This window comes from Trachurus trachurus (assembly GCF_905171665.1).
Source record: "Trachurus trachurus genome assembly, chromosome: 4".
NCBI lineage: Eukaryota > Metazoa > Chordata > Actinopteri > Carangiformes > Carangidae > Trachurus > Trachurus trachurus.
In genome coordinates, this window is record NC_139898.1 from 22,738,913 (window position 1) to 22,751,839 (window position 12,927).

At 43.0% G+C, this 12,927-nt stretch overlaps 1 protein-coding gene across 2 annotated transcripts in view; it reads right to left on the reverse strand.

The window, feature by feature from the left end:
• LOC310984822 (3',5'-cyclic-AMP phosphodiesterase 4C-like) overlaps positions 1-12,927 on the reverse strand; it is a 33,660-nt gene that overhangs the window by 9,656 nt on the left and 11,077 nt on the right. Inside the window, exons 2-8 of one of the 2 annotated variants that reach the window (XM_083970147.1) lie at positions 6,641-6,832; positions 5,974-6,015; positions 4,775-4,811; positions 4,123-4,196; positions 3,984-4,033; positions 3,693-3,805; positions 738-831 (exon numbers count right to left, since the gene is read on the reverse strand). In XM_083970147.1, the coding sequence (XP_083826273.1) occupies positions 738-831; positions 3,693-3,805; positions 3,984-4,033; positions 4,123-4,196; positions 4,775-4,811; positions 5,974-6,015; positions 6,641-6,832 (602 nt within the window). The remainder of the gene's footprint in view (positions 1-737; positions 832-3,692; positions 3,806-3,983; positions 4,034-4,122; positions 4,197-4,774; positions 4,812-5,973; positions 6,016-6,640; positions 6,833-12,927) is intronic. The other variant, XM_083970148.1, reaches the window with a different exon arrangement.

The window sequence follows — 12,927 nt, forward strand, 5'->3', positions numbered from 1 at the left end:
TCCTCTCTTTTAGAAATAAACACTCCTTCTTATATTTTCTACCTTCCTTACAGACTTCCTTCCCTTATTCCTTTCCTTCAAAACAGTAAAACACATCTCCTTAGTATGTTTCTTTAGAAATCTTTCACTTCCTTTCTTTAAAAAAAACAACCTTTTTGTATTTGGTAACTTAACTCCTCCTGTTTTCAAATATCCTTTATGTCTCTTTGTTCTTTACTTCCATCTAAATCCTTTTGTCTTTCTCTCCTTCTTGGTTTACTTTTAAAACTCCTTCTTCCTTCCCTCTCCCTTTTCCTCTGCTCTGTTGTTTCCTGCCCTCTCTAAAAAAAAAAAAACGTTCCTTGCAGTTATACAAATAAGAAGATTTGGGCAGCACCACAGACAGACACAGAGATCACTCAGAGGTTTAGGATATACAAAATAAAAATTTACACAAGGTCATTTTTATCATATCGTGTTGTCCATCCCGTCGACTAAATATTAGAAATATTTGAGTTCAGATGGAAAACAAAACTAACTAAAAAACACTAAAATTACCATAAAGATCAATTTACACCGTGTTAAAACAAAAACAGAACATGACAACACGGGAAAGGAGGATTCACTGCAGCGCTGTTTTAGATGTTTCTGGTAAACTGGAGCGTTTGTTCCCATCAAAACACTGGATTCATTAATGCTGAGGCTTTCAGGGAACTTTTAAACCTGCTTCTTGTTCATAGCAGGTGTTAAACACTCACCTAAGAAGGTGCTGGCAATGAACTCTGACACCTGGTTCCCTGAGCGGCTCGTCTCCGACAGCTGCGTCAGCTCACGGTTCAGCATCCTCTTAAACTGTGACGACACACAAAGACCAATGAGTTACATTACATTAACATGCCGCAGTGACAAGGTGAATTAGTGTGAGATCATGGAGGACAAACGACCATGAGACCACATCTCCCATAATAGTCGAGTGCCTCCTTCCTCTTTTCCACTGTGGAAGAGGATGAACCATTCATTCATATTTTTTCTACTATCTGCATTCACAAAGTGGACATCAGCTGTAAGCAGTCGCCTTTATGTGCATCTATCATTGACCTCCATGTTATAATTAACATAATTAATTCTGATATGTCCGATCTTGATTTGATTATGTCATTCATTTAAATTCATGTTTTATTGAAGTATGATGCACATGTAAATGAGAACATGTAAGACATGAATTAGAGTTCAAATAAATCAAAGATCAGTGTGTTTACAAAAAGGAGCGTGTTCACACAAGTGGAAACAATAATTACATGTTTTACTGTGTATTATTCAGATTTTATTTATTTATTTTACAGGAACAAACTGAGATGACTTTATAAATATAACACAAGATGCTCCATCACTTTCGGTGTGGTTTGAAAATTACACTTTGGGACCCTGTTGCAGATTTAAGTTCAATAATTTGCTGTCAATTTACAGCACGTTTATTACTGTCTATATCTACTATTTTCATATTCACTTCTTCATGTTTTCTAAAATCCAAAAAAAGACAAGTTCAACTATCTAACTGCGTCGTCAGAATGACTTTGCTCTGCTGCAGCTGGAAACACCAGCGTTTCATTCATGCTGTAAAACTTTCGTTGACAAAAAAAAAAAAAAAAAAAATCTGCTCAGTGTTTCCCCCCCTGACTTTTTAACGCAGCGGTAGCTTCCACACCGATTATGTAACAGCTCTGGCACGTGGTGGATGAGGGAGGAGGAGGAGGAGGAGGAGGAGGAGGAGGAGGAGGAGGAGGGAGGGGATTTGGGTGAGAGAGGGAGTGATGCTGCAGTGGTTCCACACACAAACACACACACACACACACACACAGATGCTGACAGGAAACATGATCCTGTAGCTATAAGTACCAAAATGTGACTTGACCGTGTGGTTTCTAAACACAGCAGCTCACTTTATGATGCTTTTTCCTCTGGCTTATTTCAACACACACACACACACACACACACACACACACACACACACACACACACACACACACACACACACACACACACACACACACACACACACACACACACACACACACACACACACACACACACACACACACAAATATGTACAAATAACATGCAGCATAGTGCTGGTTCTGCAAACAAAGCCACAGATTTTAAGAATCTGTTTTACGATATACTGTAAGCTCCGTACAGCTACTCCCTCTAACATGCACATCCCTGCCCCCTTTTTTCCCCCTTTATTGCTCATACAAACACTCTCGTATAGGCTACACACAGACATACACAAACAAACACACGTTTTCAACATTGTGTTTGTAGATCCAGTCCTCCTGACTCAGATCCGACAGACCGACAGACAGACTGGGCTGTCTCAGCATTCGGCCAAAGCAAAGCCTGCACCGCTGATCAATAGATCCCAAAGTAAACAAGGCGAGCCAGCAGAGCTCCGTGTCGCTCACCTGTCTGAGTCTCTGGCACAGACATACCCAGAGCGCCGACGCAGGCATGGTAGCCCCCGCATGTTGATGTCAAGAGGTCGGTAAAATCCAAAGAAACAAGCTGACAAGTTTGCCGGCTGTGACCTCCTCGCTTGGTTCTCCTCCGACCTCAGTGGGGACGGTTTGATCATTGAAAGAGAAATAGAAGTTCCCCTCAGTCCCATGTGCTGTCCTGGAGGTGAGGGGATGGAGGGTGGGTAGGTGGATTGGTTGGGTGGGTGGGGGTCAGAGGGGAGGGATAGGGCAGGGTGAGGCTGGGGATGTGGTCTCTCGTTTGGGGGAAGAACGGGTGTGACTGCAGTCGCTCATCCAAATACTGTCACACAGTGTCAATGAGAAATATAAGGAGGGAAACAGGGAGAGGAGAGGCTGTGAGAAAGACCCCCCTCCCCTCAGCTCTACTCGCCGTTTCCCCCCCCCCCTCTCTCCTATCTCTGTCCAATCAGATTCATCTGGCTTCAGGGGCTGGGTGGAGGAGAGCGATGTGATTGGCTGACGGGGAGATGGAGGAGGTTTGAGTGTAGCAGCCAGACGGAGGAGAGAAGCAGGAGGGAGTGAAGCGAGGCGATGCTGATTAACTCTTTCAGAGGAGGGAGATGCCATTCATGAACCTGAGTGTTCGTTCATAGCCGTGATCACACACACACACTGCAGCTGGAGATGGATTTCCCCCCTCATACCTCATCTATATTTGATGTTTTCTCAGTTTTTCAGTGCTGATCTCACACGAATGGGATGGGAACTATAAAAGCACATCCTGAACCACGTGACATCGGTCGAAATCTTCCCCACAGAAACATTAAGACTATCCTATCCTTATATATTAAAGCTTGTTGTGTCTATAGCTCCCACGTTGACATATGTGAGGTCATCTGTGCACGGATTTCTGTGTGAATTGGGGTTTTGGGAGCTTTATATGAGTGTATATGCTGAAAATGTTCCAGTGCTAGAAGGACGATTTTAACTCGCTCTTTTGTATAAACGCTACAATTGTTGCATTGAGATGCACTGGGGTGCGCTGGATAAAAGGTGTGTAAAGGGACTCTGTTGTGTTGCACGTCACGCTTCACCTCTGAATCCAGAGCACTGATTTTAAAGTCACACACGGGTGCAGCAGCGATGTGCCGGCTTTGTTTGATTCAGTGTAGACAAGCATAATGAAGGGCGTTCTTATAGGCGGCAGGATTTCTGTGTAAAAGGTGCAGTCCTCACCTTATTGGATGCCATCTCACTGACAGAGTGTCTCGTCTGCAGCGTCTCCAGCTGGTCCAAACACCAGTCCAACTCTTCCAGTGTCTCCACTGCCAGCTTCTGGTAAGGCTCCTCTGAAAGGTTAAGGGTCACACAAACGTAGGTCACAGATGAGCAGCCTGAGTTTATTATGTTGTCATCATATTTTCTGTTCTTTATACATCATTTGTGATGAAAAACTGAAAAAGAGGGCTATGAAGACAAACGCTTTCATCCCCACATGTCACATCATAGGACGGTGTAAACACTGACCTGTAAGTGAGGGCTTACATATGGACGGCTGGTTGCTGCTTGACGGCCGCCTGCAACAGGGAGCAGATGAGGTGTTAGTGAAAATGACAAGAACAAAACAGCCAGTTACTCATCCACTCTTCCGTCTTGTTGCTCTTACTTGTTTCCCACACGGTCCTGCAGATGTGTCAGAGCAGCAAAGTTACTCCTCACAGTCCGGAGACTGGCGAGAACCTAGAACAACAAGAAACACTGGATGTGAGAGCAGGTCTGTGTCCGTTGTGATCCTACAACTTTCTGTCCTTGGGTTTTCTCAGGAATTGCTCTTCCAATTGACTTCAAACTTGGCGAGTGTATTGCTGAGGACCAGAGGAAATGCAGTGTTGACTGTGAAGTTGTTGTTTTTTTTATTATTATTTTGGAGTTTGAATCTTTTCTTGTCCATACAAGTGGACTCCTTGTACATTGTGTCGTTTTAGATAACGCACTTGCTGTCATGTATTCTTTGTCTAAATGCCAAGGGACAACAGAAGCAAATAAACTGTCAGCTAACTCTGCTTCAATTATATTAAATTGTGTTCTGTTCCTGTAAAATAAACAATAAAATACAAAAAACTGATGAGCAGTTATCATTATATTTGTCATATTTTAAATCAATTAATTTTAGAAACAGGATTAACTAAAGGATTGTCGCTTGTTGAATAGAACATCATTAAATCACTGGATTTTTGACAGATTTGATAAAAAAAATGCCCCCTAAATTTAAGAAATCTCCTGTCTTGCATTGAAAAACATGTTTAAATGCTACTGACCTGTGCAAACGGAGTCACTATCATGTCTTCTCCATGCCTACAAAAACCACAGATAAACAATCTAGTGAGAAGGGACAGACATGGCACAGGAAATACCACAAAATATCAAAATGCAGACAAATTAACAATGACAACAAACATGTTTGTTGTCATTAGGATCTCAATGAGGACTGATAGGAATTCGGCTTTGAGAGACTGGCTGGTCTCAAATATCTGAGGGGTGTAGGGAGAGGAGAGGAGATATTTTAGTTATTTATACTTCTTGGAGGCTTAAACAAGCTAAATAAACCTGCATTAAGAGATATACAATGATAATTCAGATTCTCTGGCCTCATGAGTGTGAGAGTATAGGTTAGCTGTCCAACGTCAAGTGAGGTAAAACAGCAACTGGTGAAACTCTATTATAGCAAATAGCAGCTAAAGACTAATATTGGTCTAATTGCTTGTAAATATTAAATCCCTGTGTGGCTACTTGTCTCCAATAAGATGCTATATAGTATAATTTGAGTATATTTGCTGATCTCTAACCTAATGATTCTGTGTGGCCTGTTTCACTCTGAAGGTCAAAAACCACTTAATGCAGATTCAATTTTGCTCTTGCTAAAAGCCTCCAAGTCTTACAGAAGTAAACCAGGTGCAGGTGAGGAGCAGTGTCCATGCATTGGGGTGCTGCTGGGGAAGCCAGTTTCCTCTCTGAAAGCTTCGGGGTCACGACATGCACCTTGTAACCATTCAGATTTCAGAGCAAATCCGTGCCGCCAGTTAAAAGGTACAGTGTCGTCACACTTTACATCACTGTCTAGCAAACATTTTGACACAGAATAACATTACAACACCTGCCTGCACTGAAACCTGAAACCCCAGGACTGTAGCGTCCTTCACTGTTGAACTCAAGGCCCAAGTATTTTTGTGTTTTTTTACGGTGACTTATTATCAAATTGAAAAATGATTTGCCTTTGGGTTCATTTCAAATGTAGAGTATGTGACACCAGATCACCTATGTCAAATGCTTGCCGGGAATAAACTCTGCAGTGGTGACACTTTTGAAGTTGAGTGGCCCTTTTGGGAAAAAAGTGAGGGGGGTGTGCGGGTGGTGGTAGGGGTGGGGGTTGGAGAAGTGGTGGGTTTGAGTCATGACAACATGGCACAGTGCAAAGAGATAGACAGAAAGTCACAGCAGTCTTCACACTTTTTCTCACCGAGGTAGCCAATTGACTTCCCAATGCTTCAATCCATCCTCCCTTCAAAACAAAGGAGGGACAGCTATTGGTGGCCGAGGCCCCATTTACACTCTGGCTTCAAAGACACTGCTAGCTGCACAGAAAAACCTTTAGCTGCACAAACAGAAACTGGAAGAAAAACTACTTCGACTGTATGTCTGGCTTTAGTTGGATGTCCCAACTGGATCTTATTGTTCTGTTCACACTGACAAACACAATCTCTGCTACCAAAAGCCTCTTAAAAGCCAGAAGCCGTACAGTAGGCTACATGTAACCAGGACCTGGGCAGATTTACATACATACTGTTTCCACAGTAACTCTACGGCAGCAGTAATGATACAATCTGTATATCCGGATCAAACGAAGGAGTGAAATACAAAATACGTCAACAAAAGACCCTCAATCTATTTTTTTTTTTTTTAAATCACACTTTTTTAATAAGAAATTGCATTAAAAATGCATTAACTCAATTATTATGAAGTATTATCTTCCACTGTAAAGGTTTGATGATTGATGATTGAACAAATGACCTACTACTGCACTTTATTGTCTTCCTTATCTTCTCTCCAACACAACACAAATCAGATGCTGGTTGGGTGGTTTATTGGTGGTAAAATAACACAGACAAAGTCTCTGAAATACTTACAGGTCGCTGGCAGTGGACGAGTTGCGGGACATGGTTTTGGGCGAAAGATCGAAGTCTGAGTCGGAGCGGTAGAGGAAAGACTCGCGGCGCTGACTGTGGGGGAAGTTGCCCTGAAGTACCAGACCAGAACTTGGGCTCGTCTGAGAGTCCAGTGGACTGCGACCCACCGAGAGGCCATTCTCCACATCAAAACTGCAGAGAGAGGGGGAGAGAAGAAGAAACACATGAATCCTCCTTTCACAGTCTCTGTCACGTTCACCTGCTCATTTTATCTCAAGTGCCATTTCGTGTCACTAAATTACCCTACAGACACTTACACACAGACACGCACACACTTAATGCTGTTACTTCTGCTATACAACTACTTTTAGATAACATTAGAAATGTGCCATATACTATAGGGAGAATCTGACAGGTAAAAAAAAAAAAAAAAAAGATTGAAGAAAAACAAGCACTACAGATAAATAACGTCACACTGTAAAATTTCCTTTTCATGAATTGCTTTAAGGAGGTTCATCATAGCAAGCACAGCATAACTTAGGTTATCGGCACACAGAAGGTGTCCCACACAAAGATGCTGTAAGAATCAGCAGGGCGTCCCGAGCCTGAATAATCTTTGATGTAACACGGTGTTTCTCCTGCAGCGGCTGACAGCGAACATGCGGCGACACCAGAGAGGAGAAAGCTGAGATAAGACAATCTACGAGAAGCTGTGATGAAGCCTCTTCTGAATGAATGAATGAATGAATGAATGAATGGGACTGAAAGTACAGTGCGCACTGAAGTCTAAATAATACCTCAAAGAGCTTCAACGACATAATAATGGTGACGTCAGCAACAAGAGAGACACAAGGCAAACATGAACAGTGTGTATAAAAATATTCATCATGACACAGCTCGGTATAAAACGTCATAAGAGACTCCCAAAACGTCTTTAACTTGGTAGCAGAATAAAAAAAATGTCTGATTCAAATCGTCTACCACAACCCTGAGCCTCTCTTTAAACAGGTGACCTTGTTTTTACGTTTGCTTTTTCCAGTCAAACACACACTCTTTTCTTCCACTATCTCTGTGTGACGTCAGCAATGACTGCATGCATGTTACGTCAGTCGAGCTGCCCCCCCCCCCACCCCCTCCTCCACGGCCACTCCCATCATCACCCCCCCAACACATTACTGAACTAGTTCCCTCTAAAGTACATCATGTACAGGAGCCTTTTGGTGTTCAAATTAAATTTCATTTGTATAAACAAAATAAAAGCTGGAGTGTTTTAAGAAAAAAATCTTCTTTTCTACCGGCTGAATTCAGTCCAATGGCATCACAGTCGGACTTGGCCCAAAGTTTACCCTTCCAATCCGGATGAGGTCAGTCCGCAGGATCTCATCTGGATTGCAGGGTTCGATTTTGCCAACAATCACCCAATAAATTCCCTTTAACCAAAAATTTCTTCTGAACCAAACTGGATTTCCTTTTTTTTTTTTTTACAACAGCAGCAGCAGCAGAGTCACAGCTCAGCAACAGGGAAACAATCTGCAACCTCACCTTGATCCACATTCCCCTCAGTGAAGCTGTGCCTTGCTCAAGGACACACCGACCTGTTTTGTCAGAGAGCACGGCGTCTGACTGACAGACTGCTACATGTGCTTGAACAGCCGCTTTACTTTCTCTTTGACCTTACTTCAACCTAAAAAAATGACTGAGATTATAAATGAATATTTCATAAAAAAGCAACATAATTCAGAAATAATATTATTTTCCAAGTGTTTTCTAATTAGCGCTATTGTCATCCACGCCCCACCCACCCTTTTCATAATAACAATAGAAAACAGAGCAGGGGGAAGGCTGCCTGCGTCTATTTTTAGCCGAGCCTGCCTTCGGGCGCTCCAGCAATAGCAGTGCCTGATAAATGAAAGACGGCTATTATGCAATCGATGCTGAATGAAACAGAGCCGATTCACAGAGAGACAGAGAGAGAGAGAGAGAGAGAGAGAGGATGAGGAGGAGGAGGAAGAGGAAGAGGAAGAGGAAAAGGAAGAGGGGTGGGGGGGTGGGGGGTGATCAGGGAGGCTGTATCCAGCACAGTGATGCACCTCAGCATCTCATACCTGATTGGTGTGACAGGGCAGAGAGGGAGAGAGAGAGGGAGAGAGGGAGAGAGGCTGGGCCGCAGCATGGGCTTACCTCAGTGATGACACCCCTCCCCAGCCCCTCTTTCACCCCCCCCCCCCCCCCCCCCCCACTCCCCACTCCCCACCCCGGATCGGTGTAGCCGGCCGTGACGAGGCTCCATCAGAGGAGACCAGTGACGTCAGGAGCTATAAATAGATCTGCCTGCCAGGAAAGAGGGGAACTAGGAGACTAGTGACAGAGCTTACGTAGATACCCCCCACCCCCCACCCCCCCCTCCTTCCCCCTGCCCACCTCCCTCAGGTAGGATGCAGATGATTTCTTCCCTCCTCATGAATGCATGCATGAAGGATGTTTTTAGAATAATTTTTGACAGGGTGATAAAAAAAAAAGTGCTGCAAAAGTAGAAATATCCGACTGCAGGACGTTCTCTCAGTTGATGCAGGTAAGGTGTTCGACAAGCATGTTGCTCAAGGACACTTTGGCACTTCTATGGTCATGTGGTCTCAACAAAGCAAAGCACTGGATTGGGTATGAAAGTGGGAGCAGTGCATGTGGTCTGCCGTCAATTTAAACTCTTAGATTTTCTGTAAGACACCAGACAACCTGATACTTGAGAGACAAACACACAGAGAATTAAATTATATTTGTATGGCTCCGTCTTATCAGTCGTTTTCACACCCTCTACCTCCTGGTCTGATCTCCCACATCTGTTCTCTGGTCACATGGATCCATTACTGTATAGATAATACTGTAACAATAATATTGCTCCTTTGAAATGAGGTCTTCGAGTATTATTGCTTCTCACCACTGTGTCTTCATTACATCATATTTGGACTGGATAATGCTGGTATTTAATCAACTCAGTATATCAGATTTAAATGGCTGATGACTGAACTTAACTATGATGATGTAATGTCAATAACAGCCGTGAGAAAAGCAGGAAAACTAATAGTAATTATTTTTTTAAAAACAAAAAAACACAAACGATATACTTTATGGTGTCTGCGTGGTCCTATTGTGCTGATTAACTGATTCACAGTTCGCCCTCTACAGACTCACAACCATCATTCAGCTTTTCAGCAGCTGCAGTTCCCTCCAGCTCTAGCTCCCATTCACAAGCAGCAGCAACCAACAGGCTTCTGGTAGGCAGACAGCTCCCACTACTGGAGCAAGTATTAAAGTGCAACACCTGAACTAAAGCGCTCAGCAGACAATTATTTGTTGAAAATTAAAACAATCCCTTGTTTTAAAATGTCAAAACTTCTCCAGGAATTCCCATGACCAAAGCCTCATCTACAGTAAAACAAATCTTTGGAGTACAGCTCTGAGATAAATGCTCACATGTGTTACCAGATTTGTATGCATTATGTATTCAGAATGATCTTCACTTTTCTTGGTTTAAATTTTAGTTTTTCGCTCGGTTCGACTGGTGCATGTAAAATAAGACACACTTATTTTCTTTTTTTATTGCACTTGAAGAGCTTCCCTCATTGTGAGGTTTTATATCCTCTCATTGCTGGTAAAATACAGTAATACTACAGTAGGCTACTCTGGATGGAAGTGAGCAATATAGCTCCCCCAGGAAATATTATATTTCTGCTGCAGGAAGGAACAAGAATCTATAGTGTAAAACAAATGTTAAGGATATTAAAATGTCATAAAGGATCAAGTTAATAGACAGAGTCCAAATTTACACACCCGTAGGAAGTACTGTAGTCTATAAAATCTACTGTTGGTGGAGAACAGGCTGATACCAATGTTTCCAGATTGAAGCTCCAGTTTTTTATTGAGCGCTCTGTAATATGTCTGGACCAACAACAGATACGTTTTCTGTGTTAAATCTTGTACCATTCAGACTGTAAAAGTGCCAAGACCAGACTTTTACAACCATCTCTATAACTGCTGATCAAGTACCTCGAATACTACTAGTACCACATCTACAGTAAAACTGCTGGCAGTACTTGCTACACCACTGCTTCTGCATCTGGGTAATACAGGCACTCCCCCTCTAAAGAGACAGACACACAGACAGGCCGCCTGGCTGACGTCTTGCTCAGTTGCAGCATACATAACAAGTTGACCTTGGTCCGTCTCCTGCCTCCAGCATTGTTCTGCATTTCTCTGACGTAAATGACGGCTCCCTTTTCTCTCTTTAACTCCGTTTTACTAAACTTTTCTCACACACATCCCCCTAACACCCACATCCTAAACTCTGCTTTTGTTCCCAGGATGTTTAACTTGCACCTCATCATCACCACCACGCTGAAGGGGAGGAGGAATCCCTTTTTCTTCAAAACCAAACAGAGTAGAGCGAACTGCGGTTTAAGAGCGCGGCGGTGATCAACAAAGTTTCCATTGCACCATCACTCAGTCACTTTGCCTGGAAGCTGGGTGATCAGATTGAACGGGTGTTACAGTTTAGAGACAATTAGCTGATTTTTATCTTATTCGTCAACCTCCCAGAAAACCCCAGCTCCTGAGCTCTAGAGGATTTGCTACATTTCCTGATCTTGCGTAACAGCGGACAGGCAAAACAAGATACTTTGTTACAATTTCTGCTGAGGTGACTGTTCACCAACATTTGGAAACAACTTTGTTTTTATGAAACATTTTTACTTGGTTTTAAAATGTAACAATTCCTCTGCGGCAGACTATATTTTCATCTAAAAAAAAAACTGGCAGTGCCAATGACACTTAAACTTTGGCTTCATCAGGCCGTACCAAGAGCCTTCCTCATTTAATTGAGTGGGCTTTCTATCATATCTATAAAGCCTAATTTTAGTGTAAGCTTGAGCTGGGAAATGCCAAGTGGGATCAGTTCCAGTTGTTGTTTCATGCATGCTTGTGATGTACTGTAGGCATGGGAACCACGGGCCCAGGGATTTAAGAAACTTTTTTTGTTCTGTGTGCGAGATTGATACATAAAACAACCGTCAAGGCCAGATGTTATTTGACAGGGGATGACACAGGCTCAGGGTCAAAAGTCAAACAACACACACATACACACATATTCTCCCTCCTGTTTTCTTTCCTCGTAGCGTGGGAATTGGCCGAGGGGCCTCAAACATCACACCAGGAAGGAGGCGAGAGGTGAGGAGGAGGAGGAAGAGGAGGAAGAGGAGGAGGAAAACAGGCCAGGGAACACTTAATGAATATGTGCGCACATGCGTGTGTGTGGGTGTGTGGGTGTGTGTGTGTGAGAGAGAGAGAGAGCGAGAGAGTATACTACTGAACGAAAGCATGCGTCAAGAGCTTAGATATACTAATGATTTTAAATGATCCGAAAGGAAGGAGAGAAACAACAGCGAGCAGGAACGCTTTGGTGGCAATGTCATCATGTGTTTTTGTGTGTGTGTGTGTGTGTGTGTGTGTGTGTGTGTGTGTGTGTGTGTGTGTGTGTGTGTGTGTGTGTGTGTGTGTGTGTGTGTGTGTGTGTGTGTGTGTGTGTGAACAAGAGAGTTCAGGGAGTAGGAGTTTGTTTGCTTTACACCTAAAGCCTATTGTAGATCTGATCTGAGAGCTGCAGAAAAACAACCAGCTTCCCCCTGCTCACCCTACCAAACAGATCTTTCCTTTCACTCTCAGTGTGTGTGTGTGTGTGTGTGTGTGTGTGTGTGTGTGTGTGTGTGTGTGTGTGTGTGTGTGTGTGTGTGTGTGTGTGTGTGTGTGTGTGTGTCTTTCTACGGTTGTGTGGGTAAAATTGCTGGTCTTCAGGACTTCAAAGTGCTGTTTGAAGGTCAGGACTTGGTTGTAAGGTTAAGGGTAGAATTAGGTTTAGGTTTGGGAATGCATTTTGTCAACGAGTATCCCCACAATCATGGAAAGACCAACATATGTGTGTGTGTGTGTGTTGATGTCTTGATGCCAGCGCTGAGAGGAGAGGCTGGGCAGCAGGGTGGGAGAGGAGAAGGAGCAGAGATGTATTTATGCAGAACCACATCTGTGAATATGGAGGCAAGAGAGGGAAGATCGGCTCAAACTCCCCTTTCTCTAACTTTACAGTTTTTGTGCAAATTAAATGAAAAGTTCTGTTTAATTCTGAAGTGAAATAAACACAGTCCCTGCGGCAAAGAGACATTTAAATAAGGAGCCTTTCTTTAAATGTTAACGCACTGATACTTTTTTTTTTTTTTAATCTATCTACTGTATGTATTTCA